This window comes from Monodelphis domestica, chromosome 5 (assembly GCF_027887165.1).
Source record: "Monodelphis domestica isolate mMonDom1 chromosome 5, mMonDom1.pri, whole genome shotgun sequence".
Classification (NCBI taxonomy): Eukaryota; Metazoa; Chordata; class Mammalia; order Didelphimorphia; family Didelphidae; genus Monodelphis; species Monodelphis domestica.
In genome coordinates, this window is record NC_077231.1 from 185352572 (window position 1) to 185370478 (window position 17907).

Here is a 17907-nt window from a genome sequence, read left to right on the forward strand (position 1 = left end):
GGGACAAGGGAGGCGGAGTAGAGAATTAGGGGGCGGGAAAGGCGGGAGGCTCAGAAGTCACCGGAGAAAAGGGAAGTGAGGTGGGTGGGGAAGGATAGCTAGAAGGAAAATGAGCCCAGACTGCCCCTGTTTCGCTTTTTAACCTGGGCAGCTGGGGAGGAGGAGGAGGAGGAGGAGGAGGAGGAGGAGGAGGAGGAGGAGGGGAAAGGGAAAAGAGAGGTGTAAGGGGACTGGCAAGGATAGAGATGGGTGGGGGGAGTTTGTAGGAGGTGGTAAATGACATCACAGCAGCCCAAATTAATAAGGTGAGGAGAGAAAGGAGGCTGGAGGAACAGAGTGGACTGGATCTGAGAGTTTGGCAATTAAAAATCACAGCTGCAGTCTGCTCTCGCTGGGCACCCTGGCAGCCCCCGAGGGACCATGCAGAGATCACCCCTGGAAAAGGCAAATCTCCTCTCGAAACTTTTCTTCAGGTAAGTGATTTGCTAGACATTCGTGGTGACGACATGTGCGTGAAGGAAGAGAGAGCTGTACAGGTGTGTACAAGGGGCTTGGGTCTAAAGGCATCCTTAAAATTAAAAAAAATATATATAACCTTTGAGTGTTACTCTAGGAAAGGTGCATTTACAGGTGAAATGAGAAAAGCAAGATTTAAAAAACAAGAATGTGAAAGCAGACAAGTTGAAATGTACATATAATGAGGACTGTTAGGAAAGGTCCTCTAACCCTCACCCTCCATCTACAAGACTGTAAACATGGGGTTCTTAACTCTATGGGTGTACGTGTGTGTCTTGGGGATCCCTTTGGAATTCTCGGAAACTTACGGACAGGTTCTCAGGATAAGGTTTTTGAGTAATTTAAGGAAATGCTATTCGGATATAGTTTGGTGAAGTTAAAGTAAATTTTGCCCCCATCCAAGTTTAGGATCTCCTGAAATCTATCCATAAATCTCAGGTTATTGTATTGTATTGCTGTAAATTCTATTTAATTGTAGCAGTACCTGTTGGTAGCTAACATTCAATTACATTAAATAGCCAAACACCAAGACTTGTTATGTGGTTAGTGTCTGATTTCTCCAAAGGAACTTATTACCAAGTAATATATTATTACCAATATTATTATCAAGTGGCTAATACTAAAAATTAAAATATTAATGAACAATTCCTCCCTTTTGTATTTAGGATTTTATAAAATCCACACATCTATTTTGTAACAAATACAACCAAGTCATTGTGTTACCATTTGAGGAAAAATATTTGATTAAACAAAACCCTTTTTTGATAGTGATGATTTTGAGTAAATTTTTAAATATATTCTCTGATAAAGAATAAATCCTGTTTGCCTTTTTTGAATAAATGAAAGGAAATAATTCCAGTTTTTAACTTGGGAAAAGCTGAGATCTACTCATGAATTGGAGAAGAACTCATTGTTTCCATGGAGACAGGAATGCGCAGAACCATACACTGAACTGTAGGTATATCCAGCTGATATTTGCTAAACTATTCTGTCATTCCTGCCGATGTGATGAGCCATAACAGCCTAGGTAATATCACCCACTGAGGATTTTTAATGCTAAGTTGCAGTTTTACAGCCTTAGAGTTTAATTAAATAGCTCTATTTCAGAGGAAAAGTATTCCTGGAATGGAGGCTCAATTGTTCTCTTTCATTTGCACTTTTTTCCTCAATAAAATAATAAATAGTACTACTTTGAGGGAAGATAACAGTCAAATTTGCAATACTTTTGATTCAAGAAGTAACAAAATGCAAATAAAATGTGAATGCATATCTATAAATAGTATATAGTGTGTTTCTTTGCATATATGTGTATATGCATATATGCTACCTTTTTGGAGGAGATAGTGTCTATTCTCACATCGAAGCTGTAGCCCCCTTCCTAATACTTAATTTTCTTTATGTCAGGGAAAATTTTAAATAAGAGCAAAAGGCTGAAGGAGAGCTCCCCCCTGTGGAGGAGAAAGAAGGTTTTTACTTGTTAGAATCACCTTGTCCTGGTATTTAGCTGAAGGTAAATATTATGAAGGAAGCAAACTATCAGAACAGTAGCCCACTAGTCTTTTTATTCCTCTCTCATCACTAACTATTTCTCTAGGCTTTATTGCTTTCATTTTTTTTTAGGTTTATTTGTGTATTTCTATTATTCCTCCTTCCCCATATCATATGATTATAGCTCTAAAAGGCTAAGGGAACATGGAAACCATCTAGCATATTATCTGGTGGAAAGTAGGTACTTAGTAATGCTTCATCTATCTAGGTATATACCTCATATAATACTCTCATTTTACACACAAAGGAAACTGAGAGGCTCAGAGAGGATAAATGACTAGCTCAAACTTACACTGAAGTAGGTAGTGATAAAAGTAGAATTTGAACCCTGGTACTCTGACCTCTAAGTCCCATTCTTTCCACTATATCATGCTGTCTACAGAGTTTCTGGTTAGAGATGGTTGTGCCATATTTAATTTCCTTAGTTTCTTTTATTGTACATAAAACTTAAAAAAAAACATTCTTGGTAGTAAAGAATGTTTACTAACATAAAATAAGTGAATAATAATCATAACATGACATGCCAATTTACTTAAAAACCAGAATCACACTCTTGCGCCAATACATGCAGTGTCTATGTGGGAGAGTGGGCACAGACTGATGATAATATAAAGGAGGCACATGAGTAAGGAAACCCATGTGCCAGAGACAACTCACAACTCTGAACTGCAGACTTTTATGTCCTCTAATTTTTTGGGGAATAGGCATAATTGGTTCTTAATTGTTTGTTGATAATTTGTTACTATATGTAGGCTATCAGGACTACAGCTTTAAAACTAAAAAGACCTGAGAGATAATCAAGTCACTTTCTTCATTTTTCATAAGGGTTCTGTTTGGATCCCTGTGATACAAAATACATTGGTGTGATGAGTCAATATTTAGAATTCCTTTGAAATACCTAAATGCCAGGTGTTTTAAAGATGAGACATCATCTTTTATTGTTTGGTCTTTTTGTTAGTATCTAACTCTTTTTTTAAAAAATTTTAAACATTATTTTATTTGGTCATTTCTAAACGTATATAACTCTTTTTGATCCCATTTGGAGTTTTTTTGTTTTGTTTTGTTTTTGTTTTGTTTTGGCAAAGGTAATGGAGTAGTTTGCCATTTCTTTCTCCAACTCATTTCGCAGAACACAAAAATGAGACAAACAAGGTTAAATTACTTGCCTAGGGTCACATAGCTAGTTAAGTATCCCAGGCCAAATTTGGACTCAGGAAGATGATTCTTCCTGATTCTGGGCCTGCCACACTATCTAGTTAGGCACCCAGCTGTGCCTTATATCTTCTACTAATGTAATAAAACAACAATCATATTATTAATTAAAAAATTGAACACAGTTTTTTTGGTAAACTATATCATCCTAGCCTTAGATAGGAAAAAAAATCCTTAAAATTATTTTCTCAACACTATACTCACTAATTTTCCCTAAACTATTTTATAATGACAAAGTGATCAAAAATCATTGCATAAATAATCTTGACTAATCTTTGACTATTAGTAAGAACTGGATTCTTTCTAGCTCTAAAGGAACTATGATTTTAAGTGCCCTATTGCACTGCAGACTCCTAACTAACAAGTAACGAATGTATTCCATAGAGTACTTCACCCCATGAAGTGTAACACACAGCAAGGGCTACATAAACATTTTTGAGAGTGAAAAGAATAAACTCATATAATTTTAAAAAGTATATTACTTACCAAAGAGAGCTCATCCAAGCATAGTAAAAGGTTCCTTTTAGCCCTATCAGGTATGTTGAATGTCTTAGCAGATACCACACAGATGCCTCAGAGTCATAAAAGAGAAGCATTTCCTACTTGTGATTCATATGAAAAATCTCTTTATTCTAAAAGTAATTCTTTTTGAAATTTTAAACATTTTACTATTTTTGCACCATTTTTATAGTGCAGAAGCATAACATTTAAGCCACCTATAACTTTTTTCTTCCATAAAAGTAATTCAAAAGAAAATTTCACACATTATACACACAAACACAACAGACGGTACAGTTATTTCCAAACTGTAAGGGAAAAGTAGGTAGATTTAGATTTGGTCTTCAGCAGTTTTTATGAGATCCACCTATAAACGAATAAGGAGACAACAGCTGACATTTATATAACACTATAGTTTATAAAGCACTTTACGTAACTCATTTAATCCTTACAACCGCCCTGTGAGATAGGTGCTGAAGGTATTATGATCCAATATTGCAGATAAGGAAACAGAGCATGTGAGAAGTTAGGTGATTTGCCAGGAGTCATATCCCTTGCAAGTAAATGGAGTGTTGGGGCAAGATTCCTAGGCATCTGACTTCAAATCCAGGGTGCTCTTTCCCCTATGCCATTGTGACTTCCATAATGTTTGAAATCAGAGGCCCAAAAGGAGTTTTGCCTAGAGTTTAATCAGGATCCATGGAGGAGTGGTTGTGGTTGGCTTATCTGCATTGACTGTATTTTTGATTCTTAGGAAGTTTTCCAAATTAAACTTTGGTTATAGTCCGTACCTTTTCCATACATATCAGATACAGTTCATCTAGAACCCTTATAGCAGAACAGTGTGTCTGAGGGAGATCTCAGTTCGCCTCAGACTGTAGAATCCTAACAATAGTTTTGAATGTTCATAGGACCTGGGTGACAAGGGCTACCTGAAGTCACTGAAGCTCCTCTAGAATCTGAAGCTGGAAGGGACCTCAGACATTTATGGTCAAGGAAATGTGGTCCAGAGAGGTTTAATTAAATTGCCCAAGTTCATTTAAGTAATAAGGAACAGAGCCAGAATTTGAACCCAGGTCCTTTAGTATTGGACACAGTACTTTTAATATTAGAGTACAGCTTCCCTAAACACATTTAAAGAAAATTTCCCCCCAAAAATGAAGTTTAGAAATTTAGAAACCCAGTGAGGCACAACAGTAGTTGATATGGTCTAGAGGAACAGGTAAAAGATCCCTTAGATAATTTTTATAAACTAAAGTATGAATCATGACTAAAAGGCACAAAATTGATTTTTAAAACCATAAATATAGTAGAACTTCTATATCTGTGTGCCATTCTTCCAAGTATTTATGCTGGGAGGCGCACAACAGAGTTCAAATTCTACTTCTGAAATTGACTCCAAGAAACATAAGGAATCATTCTTACTTTGTTTTTAGAAGGAAAAAAAGGCCAGATAGCTTGATCATCACTCAGGAGACTTGATTCTAAATGACTTGGGGCTGCTTCCAAAAAAAAAAAAGCTACCTTCAAAGGATGAAGATTTGCGTCAGTTGAGAATATTTCAAAAAAGGAATTCTGAAAGGGGTTTGAGCAAGAAAGGCTTCTAAAATAACCTCTTTGGAAAGATCATCACTTATTTAGATGTATGTTCTATTTCTTTAAAAAAAAAAAGCAGACACAATCTTGTGAGGTGTGTGTATGTATGTGTATGTAAGATATCTTGTTTCTAATTCAGTAAGTCACTCAGAAATTTTCTAAAATCTTGGTAAAATATTAGTCTAATGACTCTCAATTGAATAATTAAAGATTTGGAAGGAATTATTTTGCCTCCAAATGTTAACATTCTTTTTTGGTCTTGAACTCTATCCCCAAAGTAGTTTATATGTTAAGCCAAACTGTCAACCCAAATAATGTTCTGGGGGTAATCTTATTCTCACAGAGCAATATGAGTTTAATATTCAGTTGATTATTTGTTGTTGTTGTTTTTTTAAGAGAGGCAATATGACAAAGTGAAGAAATCGCAGAAACTTAGAATCAAGAGAAAACAGGATTTTATATGTACACTGACCCTTACACATACAGTCAACAAGGGATATAAAGATTTTTATTTTCTACCTTGAGGTTGTATGATTATACTGAATTGGAAAAATTAAGATCTAGGACTTATGTTGCCCCAAATGCTAACATTTTAGGGGCTTTGGGGCCAATGGTGTTTTGTATGGCAAGCCCAGTTATCATCCCACATAAAGTTCTGGGGATACTTAGTACAATAGAATGAATGCTGATTTCAGAAAGGATCTCTTAGATTTGGATTGAGATTCTGCCATTTACTACTGGCAGGACCTTAGTCAAGACATTTAACTACTATATCAGTTTCTTCATCTGTATAATAGCAGATTGGATCAGAACTTCTCAGGGCCCTATGGTATTTAAACCTATGATCCTATACATGCTTTTAAGATATGTATAAAACTTCAGTTCCTTGAATGGCTTTTTGGGGAGTGGGGACAGGTGGCACATCCTGGATTTTATAATTACAAGGAACCTTCTAAAATGAAAAAATCTCTATTATGCTCATTGTTCAATATATCTCATCTTGAGCAAACACTACTATGTGATAAAGCAGAGCATGACTGCTGATGAAACTATAGTAATGAATAATGAGAGCTAGCTGAGTGTGGTACATAGAGGGCAGACCTTAAAGTTGGAAAGGAAGACCTGGTTTCAAATCTTGTTTCAGATGTTACTTCCTGTGTGACCTTAGGCAAGTTGTTTAACCTTAATTAAGACTTTTAGTCAATACTTAGGCATTCCCCGCCCTATTTATACCACACATATAAGAGTATAAAAGAAAAAAAAAATTCCTGCAGTACAGGAATTAAACACCAGCATTGGGCTATACCCTATTGGTAAAAACATTCTTTCAAAACGCCTTCTGACTCAGCAGCAATCTGAGCAACTTCAATCCTATTGCTCCCTGATGCATCTGCTCTGGGTATTTCCCTTGGGCGAGATCCATGCAACACCACGTAGGTCAGGAGAAGGAAGCAGGCTGCTGTTGGAGGGAGGCTGAAAAGGATTCCTTATGATTCTCCGGAGGCTACAATCTGCAGTTATATGTAATATGATTTGAATAGGACTGAATCCTTCCATTTTACCTTAGAGGAAACTACCACTATCTGAGAAGTGATACCCAAACAGCTTCAATTATTTTTTTTCCAGTCACAGAGACTCAATTTACCATGTCATACGTATTTCAGAGAGGAGTTGTATGACAAAGGAATTTTGTGGTTCTTGTGGAATGTGTCTGGAAAAGGGTTAAGTTTTCTTTGTCAAGAGGCATGAACAAAAATTAGGATGTTTACATACCTAAATAGTTGTTCTGCAAGGGCCTGATTTTCAAAGCTGTAGCCTAGTCAAGAGACTCAATCAATCTAACCATCAATCAGTCTCTGCTTGTTAGGACTCTCTTATACATCGCTCATATCCATTAGTTTGTCTTTGCTGTTGTTGTATGGATGGGAGTCACCCAAAAATTAAAAATAACTTAAAAAAAAAAAAGGACTGAGGAGTGAAGATGTGCCTTCTGGGTGTGATCAGGCTGCAAAGAATTACAAATGAGGAACTTCGAAGAAGTGTTTTTTTTTTTAAAGGATGCCATCAAAAATGTATAATGAAAAATAAAGCTTGGTTGAAGCTGAGGGATAGATAATGTGATAAGTTTATAGTTTATGTAATCTATTGGTATACTGTTTGCTGTCATGAAAAATCAATCAAGATCCCCCAACAAGTTGCATGGACTCTCTTGTAGGAGGAACCTATGTTTGAATCCTCATTTGATCCTTACAATGACTACTAGGTAGGTACTATTATTACACCCACTTTTCAGAGGAATACACTGAGACTCAGAGGAATTAAGTGATTTGCAACTAGCACATGTAAGAGTCTGGATTTAAACTCAGATCCAAGTTCAGTTCTCTATTCACTATTCCACACCCTTTCTTCAAGAATGACTACAGTGCTATGTTATTCTAATGAGATGTGTTTTGAAGGGAGGTAAGACTATCCCTGGAGACTGAGCCTAGTTGACAGTATGGATTGTTCTCCTCTGTCATTCCACTGATACCCCTTAGGGATGAGCAGAAGCAATGACGAAAGGCTTTGGGAATGTCTCCAGGATTGTGGTTCCTACTTCTGAACCTGGGGTTCAACTGTGCCTTTGGGGAAATGAGAGTTTCAGGGACTTCCCCAATCTGCTCTTCCGAGGTGATGAGTCAGCCACAAACTCTTCATGTTGACCCTGACAGAGGCTTTCAAGAAGGTACCATTGGCTCCAAGCAGACAAATATTTTCTTTTAAAAAACTTTCATGAGATTTAATAGTTAATGACAGACAACCAAGCCTTCTAGGGCTATGGCTGTCCCTAACCATGAGCAGCTGAGGTCTAGAGTGATTGACAGAAGTTCCTAATTGACTTGGCTCTTTTGATTTGCATTGTGGCTTCTAGGTGTGTAAGATCTGGGAACTCTTTATCTCTGGGAATAGCCCTCTTGTTGTCTGACATCTTTTCTGCAGTAGAGGTACCATTGTTGGATAGGCTTCTACCCAACCTGAAAAAGAATTTACACCATGAGCTACATAGACAATGTATGTGATGCACTTAAGGAGCTTGCAATTCACATTGTTGGTACTTAGACCTCTGCCATTAGAGCTGCATTTCTTTCAATTTAGAGTTTGGTCTGTTTGCTGAAAACCCTTCTTTGACCTTTGGCTCCCTATTGCTTGCCAGAAAGAAGTTCAAATTACTTTTATGGCATTGGAGTGTCTCCAAAATTTCATGGCATCCTATCTTATGAGGTAGAGGATAGAGTGTTGGAATTAGTCAGGAAGACCTAAGCTTGAATCCTGCCTCAGATACTTACTAGTTGTTTGACTCTGGAAAGGGAGACTATGAGTACCTAAGGAACAGGGAAAAATGTGATTATAAAAGAAAGAAAGAGGCACAGATCAAAGGGGTTCTAATGCAAACAAATTTCCCTTAATTTCACCGTGGTTCAATCCTGTTGATGACAATTCCCTACAGCTCTTTAAATAACACTCTCCAAACTACATCCTTAGTGCTAATTGGAAAAAGGAAAATACTTTCTTGAGAACATGACTTATTCTTATTGGGATTGTGACAAAAATTATAGAATATTCAGGATGGTAGAGTCTTTAACGGATCATCTGATGCAGTCTTTTGTCTTTAGGGAGTTGCATATCTAAAATCCTCTTCAAACAGATGGTTTTCTACTCCAGATCTCTGTTATAATGTTTCATCACTCTAGAAGTCAAGTTCTTTATCTCTAAACATAATCTCTCCTGCTTAAATTTAAGCCCATTTACTTTTGTTTTAATTCTTTGCAATCACAGAAAACTAGTCTATTCAATTAAATTTTCTCATTTTAAGAATATAAAAATTTTAGGGAGGTTTATTCTCTTATTACCAATAGCCATATTTTCCCTGTAGCATAATAATTAGCTTCATTCCCAGGATAGAATCTTCATGTGTATTTTTGTCTTAAAATAGGATTCTTTTCAACTCTAAATCTGACCCCTTCCCTCCTAGAGCCTCATTATAGATCAGATCCCAGCATCTGATAATAGTGTGGTAGCAGCAGAGCTATTAGTGATGCTTTGGCTTAAAGATGGGAAAGAATGAGGCTCATGGTCCTGCTTTATGAAGTAGCAGCCAAAGAATAGTAGCATACCAGGGCACATAAAAATTAGTTCCCCAAAGTGACCAGGAGCCTTATCAACAAATTGAATGAGGACAAAGTCCTGAGTAAGGGTTTAGCACTGCCTTTCCTTCTCTGTGAAGAGACCTTGTACTTCTATCCTTTGGGTCTCATTTTGCTAGCATGAAGATGCTGTGAATGATTCCTGTTATTAAATCCACTAAAAACCTGATCTGAAGCCTCATCATTGCTTAAAGTTGACTTTGTGTTCTCTAATAATTCTGTTGTTGTTATTGATGTATCATGAAAAGGCTATCAACAGCAAACCAAAGAAAGAGAGCCATTTCCAAAGGTTTTTGTAGCAATAAAAATGATGTGGTGGATGGTAAATTTACTTGTAACTTTAAAAAAACAACTGCAAGTGAATTAAATGTTGGATACTGGGGGACCAGTTAAGTAAATTGTGGCACATTAATTTAGTGGGATGAAATGTAATGCAATACAATGAAATTTGATGAATTGGCAAGACCTGTATAAAAGAAGACAAACTTTTAAAAAGCAGTTCCTCAGGAACAGAGTGCACATTATGACAATATAAGAGGAAAACTGAATGACAATTAAATGATAAAGAATCCTGACAAAGGTCATTAAATGAAGTCCATCAGTCAATAAATATTTATTAAGCACCTAATATATGCCAAGTACTGTGGTAAGCACTAGAGTTTGGGATTAAGATCTCTATGAAGATAATTTCCTAAACATGCAGTACTAAGAGGGTCAGAAGGAAATAGGTGAATTTTATGATTTTACTTTATATACAATCCTTTCTTTTGAATTTCCTGATCTCGTATATCATTATTTTGGAACTGAACTTTAATTTTTCCACTAGTTTTTTATGTTTTTATATTTTTCAAGCTTCTGAATTTCATAATTTTCTTAAGGTATCAAGTTTTCTTATTTTTGCTATTTCAGTTTCTTCTTTTGACATTTTGAATATTTTTTTTATCATCTGTATTATTGTGTCATTAGAAATTTCTTGCAGTTTTTCTCACGCAAATGCCGATAGTGTTTTTATATGTTAACTTTTTTATTCACTTAATGTCTCTCTGTCCTAATCTCTTTCTGTCTCTATTTCTCTGTCTCTGCCTTTCTTTTACCCATCCCACATTCTGGATTCCAGTAGGGAATTCCCAACATGGAGCTCCTTTTAGTTTTCTGGGTTGGTGACAGATTAATTGACTTGTCCATGGTCACATAGGCAATGAGATTGTGGATGACTTGAACTCAGGTGTTCTTGACCCTCTATCTATTACACTCCATTCCTAATGATTATTTCTTATTTTTCATTGCTTTTGAATTTTCCATTTGCTGCTGTTTCTCCTCTTCCTTATTCTTTTACATTTTGATCACTACTTTTAAGGAAGAGCATTAGAAAGCAGTCTCTGTTAAAACATCTCACTCTGCTGGTCTTTCTGGAAGTGCTCCTGATTTTTTAAACTTGCAAGTGTGACACATCATTTCAATTAAATTTTAAACGTGGCTCTCCCTAGGAGATTCAGCAATATGCCCTTTCTGGCTCTGTTTTCAATATTATTTTTAGGTCCTGTGCCACTGGGTGGTCTCATCATGTCTCGTGATATTGAAGAAACTGCTTTATAGAACTCCAAAAACATACAGATGAATAGGGAAAGATTCAGTAAATCATCTGGATGTTTTCTCTACACAACACCAAATAGCCAAATGTTTGTTATGTAGACACAGTGATTTTCTCCTTATAACCAACTGTTATTCTTGCCTTAGACTTCCTGATCACTGTTCCTTCCCATTAGCTATTTAACAGCATAACCACTTCCTGGTACTCCATTTCTAGACATCCAGCTTGAAAGTTCTTGCACTCAAATTACCCTACTCTTTTCCTGTCCTGAGACTCTCCACTCACCCATTCCCTCTAATTTAACTTGGCTCCTAATTATTCCTCATTTACTACATTAGACACTTTATCTAACCTGGGTTTCATGGTCAGTGACATTAATACTGCCATCATCAATGTGCCAGAAGTCCATAACCTTCTGTGACACCTGCCAATCCCTTATCGTAGATCAACCCAACATCAGTTTTTGGTATGCCTGCTACTAGGTTCCACTATGGTACTGGAAGAAGAAGCAGGGTCATATAAATCTAGCTGGTCATTCTTCAAATATTTGTTTCCTCTTGCAAATCTTTTTCTTAGCACTAAAACTAAAACAAAACTCTACCAAACAAATCAAAAGACCAATTCAGGACAGTACTTTATGGTATTCCCTAAGTGTGCTGTTCTGAATTTAATTTCTCTCTTCAAAGTCTCAATACTATTTTCCCCATCCTTAGCAAATAATTTCATTTCTGACCGAGGCTATTAGGTGGTGCAATGGTTAGACAACACTGGCGGGAATCATGAAGACTTGAGCTCAAATGTTACCTCAGATACTCATTAGCTGTGTGATCTTGCCCAAGCCTCTCAGTTTCTCCTCTGTAAAATGGGGACCATAATGGCTCTTACCTCTCAAGATTGTCATAAGGATACAATGAGATAATTTTAGTAAAGCACTTGCAAACCTTAGAGTACTATATAAATTCTAGTTATTATTGTTCCTTCCTACTTAATAGAAAATATCCAGGGTTATCTGGCTTGAGAGCCATCATCGACTCTACTCTTATTTTCAATTAAGCATCTTTTGTCAGAGGAAGATGTCTTTTTCAGTTAATTTCAATTCATTTCTCATATTCTCCCTGGACCTGTTTCATTATCTATAAAATGGGAGGTTTGGACTAGATGACTTTTGAAGTCTTTTTCTGCTCAGATCTATGATTCTTTTGCCAATTCAGTTCAGCAGGCATTTGTTAAGTACCTTCTATACACAAGGCACTCTGCAAGGCACTGGAGATATAAAGACAAAAATAAGACAATCCTTGAACTCAAAGTTATAGCCTTTATCTATGTAGCCCTTTGAACTCTTTAAACTTATCATTAGTCTCCAAATCTCATTCATTCCTCAATGGAGTGACCTTGTTGTTATACTTGTCATTCTATTTCAACATCCTGTATTGACTATTTTTTTTACTGATTTCTACTTTCCATCCAGACTTCAAATATGCAAATGAATCCTTTATCTCAAGTCCTCAGTCTTATCCTTTAGCCCTCTATCTGCAATGTACTAACTTAGAAAACTCCTTCTGTCCTGGAGCCACTCATTCCAAATCTGTGAGAATAGAGGTTCTGCCCATGTTTAAAACCCTTGCAAGGCCACACGATGTAGAAGATGGAGTCATCTTCAGAGTCAAGAAGATCTGTGTGCAAATTTTGCTTTCTGCTGTATGATGGCTGGCTATAGATGAGTTACTTGTCCTCTCAATGTCCCAGGAAAGTTTCTGAAATTGTAAATTGTAGGGTATAGGCTGATTTTGATTGGCGAAGGGCAGTTTTTTCCTGTGACACTCCTGCATTAATGAAATCACTTGTCTGATCCAAAGGCAGAGGAAAATGAAAACTTCATATAAATCATTTACACAGACTGGGATGCTTCAACTTTTAAGGTGTGCATAAATAAGCTGGATCTGAATCAAGAGAAGATCTCTCGAAATGACATGAGAGTGATGATGGTTAAAATAAACAAGATTATGTAGCTCTGGGATGAGAAGAACGATTTTGTACATGAAAAAGGCTCCTTCCTGTGGTTTATTTTGATTGGAAATGTAGTCAGTATTTGAGGGGATTTAGGCAAAACAGTCCCTGCTCTCAAGGAACTCACAGTTTAATGGAGGGGACAGGGCAGACAGACAATGTACGGACAATTATGTCTAAGTAGGGTAAATTGGAAATTGTTTAAAAAAGAAGACACTAAAATTACCAATGATTTAGAAAGACCTTGCTGATGGTGGGATTGAAACCTTTAGAAATTCAGGGAAGCTAAGAAGTAGTGAGGAGGAAGGAAAGAGTTTCAGACATGGGGTACTACTAGTCAAAATACATAGGAGTTAAAGACAGAATGTGTATTTTACTTGGAACATCAAGGAAACCAGTATTTCTTGTCGAATAGGGGCTAAAAGACAGATATACCACTAACTACAATATTCATTCATTCATCAAGCATTTTTTTATTTTAGCATTTGGGTTGTACATCACTGTGCCCGATTCATAAAAGGTGTCTAATAAATGTTCATGAACTGATTGATCGAAATGCTGAAAATACAAAGTTGTATTTTCGAAGTTGTATGAATAATGGAAAATATTAAGGCTTATTGTGTGTAAAGTATTGTTGTCCTTCATATTCCAAGAGTACCAAAATGACATCATGATGTCAGGCAAATGTATGGTGTGTTTATCTGTGGCTGATCAGACTAATATGAGTTCAGAAGACTCTACCACAAACTGGGCACAAATAGTCCATAGGAACATTTGGGATGGAGACATCTCTAAATTTTCACATGAAAGGAGATAAAGTGAGGTGTGAGGAAGTACTAAGAGCTGGAGACAGAAATAGACAAGTGGAGACAGTATCTGCTCTTTAAGAACTCTGTTTATAGGTTTCAACTATAAATCAGAGGGAAAGGTCCCATGATCATTACAGTGCAGTAGCAAAGTATATGGTGATGTTTCTTCATTTTTCTTATTTCAATTGATAAAACTTCATCTATTTCTGATGCTGAACCAATCAATTGTGTCAGATGGTGGTTAGAACATTTTTCTTTGGTAACTGGAGCTATTTTTGAGGCCAAACCTCCACAGTGGTTGCTCCCCTGTATTATGGAAAAAAGGTGCAGGACTGGAATTAGGATTGATGGTCTGGGGAGGATCAGTTTACTGCTAATTTTAGGGCTCTGGAGCACAGGGTATTAGACTATTTCCATTCGTGTTTGGGAAGGTGGTAGCAGTGGCTTGACTCTCTTGATGCCTACTGCCCCTCCCTCAGGATGCCCTTATCCTTATCCTTATCCAGCTATGCTGGCTTGCCAGTCCTTTGGGTGGCAGTAGTTAGTTGGAATGATTGGTTTCTTTTACAAAGGAGTTGCTACTTTGGCTAATGGTTGTGAGGGGGGAAAGAGCAAATGGTCTGGTTGGGGAGAAGAGTACTGCTCTTCCTGGTGCTCTTGGGCTTACTTTGTCTATTGGTGGCAGTTGATCAATATTTGGTATTAATGGTGACAAGGATAATCTCTTTTCTTGGGGGTCTCTCTTCTCAATGGTGGGTCTGGAGATAGGGCTGAAATGGTCCCTGTCCCCATGAAGTTCACAGTTTAGTAAGAACTTAAGACATAAATAGAGGTAAATGAAATATATTGAATTAATATGAATGATGCAACCAGTGTAATATATGAGGGCTATGAAGAGAAGTGATTATTTAATTTGCCTATCTCTTATAAATTAAAAAAAAGTTGTATGCTTTGATTAGATATTGGGTGCCATAGTGGACAGTTACATTGTTTTTGGATAGGTTAACCCTGACAAAATCTGGAGAAACACAGTACTGTTCAAAACCATTACAATGGTTAGCTTAAATTTCATATTAGGATATCAACCCATCTTTGTCCAAGTAGAAACAAATGCAGATAGTTAGAGATTACCACCAGGCTTCTTTCATGTGTTGACATTTCAGTTAAGCTTTCATAGAGTAATGATGGAAAGATATGCTTCATTATAAATGGATTGATTTTTGTGCATGGACTATATAATCTATAGTTATTTGAACATGTAAATGCATATTTTTATCAGGCTATTTTAAAATGACTTTTGAGTAACTTTAGGCATTTGGGGAGTGAGAGGACAAGGTGAAAAAGATTTTTATTTCTAGATATTTGAAGGTGGCTATTCTGTAATGTTACATTGCCTTTGGTGGACATTGTTAAATAATAGAGATTGTATAGCTCATCATAAATATTTTTTCTTTTTTTTTAAAACCTTTTGTGTCTTAGAATCAATACTATGTATTTGTTCTAAGGAAGAAAGGCAATAAGGACTAGGCAATTGGGTTTAATGACTTGCCCAGCTAATCACATTGTTAGGAAGTATCTGAATCCATATTTGAACTCAAGACCTTTGTTTTCCAGGCCTGACTCTCTATTCATGAAGTCATCTACCTGCCTTTTGTAAAGATCTTCTAATGGGAAGAAAAATATACTTTTCCAAACCTTAATCTTAGTTTTCTAAGTACTTTATGAAAACAATAGCATAGAAGGATAATAATCCCATGGGACACTGTCAATAGGTGGAATATTTTTAGTAATTCTTGCTTATTTTATTCTTCTGCTAAATGACTATCATATTATGGATGGGCTCATGCAGTGGGAGCTCCTACAGAGTTCAAAAGGGAGAAAATCTGGCTGGATGATTCCTTTCAAGTTCAGGATTACAAAGAGTGAAATATAGCAAAACAACTCAGGATGATTTTTTGAGGTATTTTTAAGTTAAAAGATGTTTTTATTTTTTGGTTTGATTTTTAATCACCACAAAAATTTCCACTCAACTCAGCCATTACCATCACAGTTTAATATTCTTGATTTCCTGAGATCTTATGTACCTAATTGAAAAGGTTACCATCTTGTATTTGCATAGCATTTTGGATTGCCCAAGCATTCATGATCAGTAAGTGAGTTAATAAATTAATCATCCTTTCAGCTGCTTAATATTATCTTAGTTAGACAAATGGGAAAAATGAGGCTTAGAGCTTTGGTGTTTTCATTTCCATTAAGATTATGGACCAATTCCTACATGTATTATCTATAAATAAAAATAAATCATGAGTAAAATCAATCCCCAACTAGTTGACCAAGATGTAAAGTCAATCTAGAATCTAGTAATCTAGTGAAGTCAATCATGTTTTTTTCTGGGATTCTGAGAGGAAGGTAAAGGGGAACTAGAAGGAAGAACATTAGCAGTTAAATTTCTAATGCATTAGTTTAGGAACTCCATTTCAAGGCTTTCAGAAATTGAAGAGTAGCTTTCCTGATTTCCATAGCTGCAAGGATGCTCTTTCTTCTTACATCAATATTTCCCCTCTATATTATTAATTTGATTATCAGTGAACATGTACTCCTAGTGGAAGGCAAGTTCAGATCAAGGACAGTCTCATTTTCATATTTGTATGGCTAATGCCTAGCCCAATGCTGGGCACATGTGAGATGCTTAATAAATTCTTAGGGATTTGGTTAATTGATTTGAAGAAGCACATCAGTAGTGACTCTAGAAGTCCTTTCCTGAGTCCTATTCTATCTGTAATGCACAGAGAATGTGGACTCCTCCCAAAGCCAAGAAAACACCACCCCAACAAGTTTGATGCACGTGAAAGTGACATTTTACATATGATCTTTGAAACAATCTGGAGACATTTATTAAATGCTCAGTGTGGTAGACCCAAAGGATGAAAAGAAAAAAGGAAACAATTCCTTCCCTTACATTTACATTCAATCAAGGGAGATAACTGTTCCTATGCTAGAATATATAGAAATATTAATAAATTAATAAAAGGTATTTTGAGAACTAAGGCACTAGAAATAGGACTTAGGAAAGGCCTCATATAAGACATTATTATTGAGCTAGACTTTGAAGGAAACTGGGATTCTGAGAGGGAGAGGTAGAAATGGAATGCATTCCAAGTGTGGCAGTCAGCATGAGGAAATGTCATATGAAGAACAGTAAGAGGCCAGTTTTTAAGAGGTTGGAACAATGGAAATAGAGTAGTAAAAAATGCTAAAAATTACTAATCAGATACTTAGAGATAAAAAATATCCATTCCAATGATATAAAGACTGAATCGAATGCCATCACACTGCTCTAAAAACTTAATAGTTGTTAATACCAAAGGTTAAGGTGAATTTGTGGAGCTAGGAGAGAATATAGCTATTAAAATGAAGACATTAAAATTTTCTTCTTTTTTGTTTATAATACAAATGCAGGGGCAGCTAGGTGACTCAGTGGATAAAGTGCCAGACCTGGAGATGGGAAGTACTGGGTTCAAATCTGGTCTCAGACACTTCTGAGCTGTGCAATTCTGGACAAGTCACCTAACCCCAATTGCCTTGCTATTACTCTTCTTCTGCCTTGGAATAGATATTTAGCATCATTTTTCAGATAGAAAGTAAGAATTTTAGGAAAAAATGTGCCTATATATATGCTAATATATATGTATATATGCAACATTATTGCAAACAATTATAAAGTACCAAGTTAAAAGTAAAGCTCTAAACCAGGGGTCCCCAAACTTTTTACACAGTTCACTGTCCCTCAGACCGCTGGAGGGCCAGACTATAAAAACCTAACCCTAACCCTAACGGGCAACAGTATACACAGTGTGGAATCCTCTCCCCCAGATCGCTGCTCACCATTGTGCAGCCACACAATCGCAGCGCCTTGTTCTAAGGCTCCGCACAAAGGATTATGTCA

The 17907-nt window shown here is 36.4% G+C and overlaps 1 protein-coding gene across 1 annotated transcript in view; it reads left to right on the top strand.

The window, feature by feature from the left end:
- Positions 1 to 250: 250 nt before the first annotated feature.
- CFTR (CF transmembrane conductance regulator) overlaps positions 251 to 17907 on the top strand; it is a 204836-nt gene continuing 187179 nt past the window's right edge. The window contains exon 1 of the mRNA XM_056799582.1: positions 251 to 473. Within this exon, the coding sequence (XP_056655560.1) occupies positions 421 to 473 (53 nt within the window). The 5' untranslated portion in view covers positions 251 to 420. The remainder of the gene's footprint in view (positions 474 to 17907) is intronic.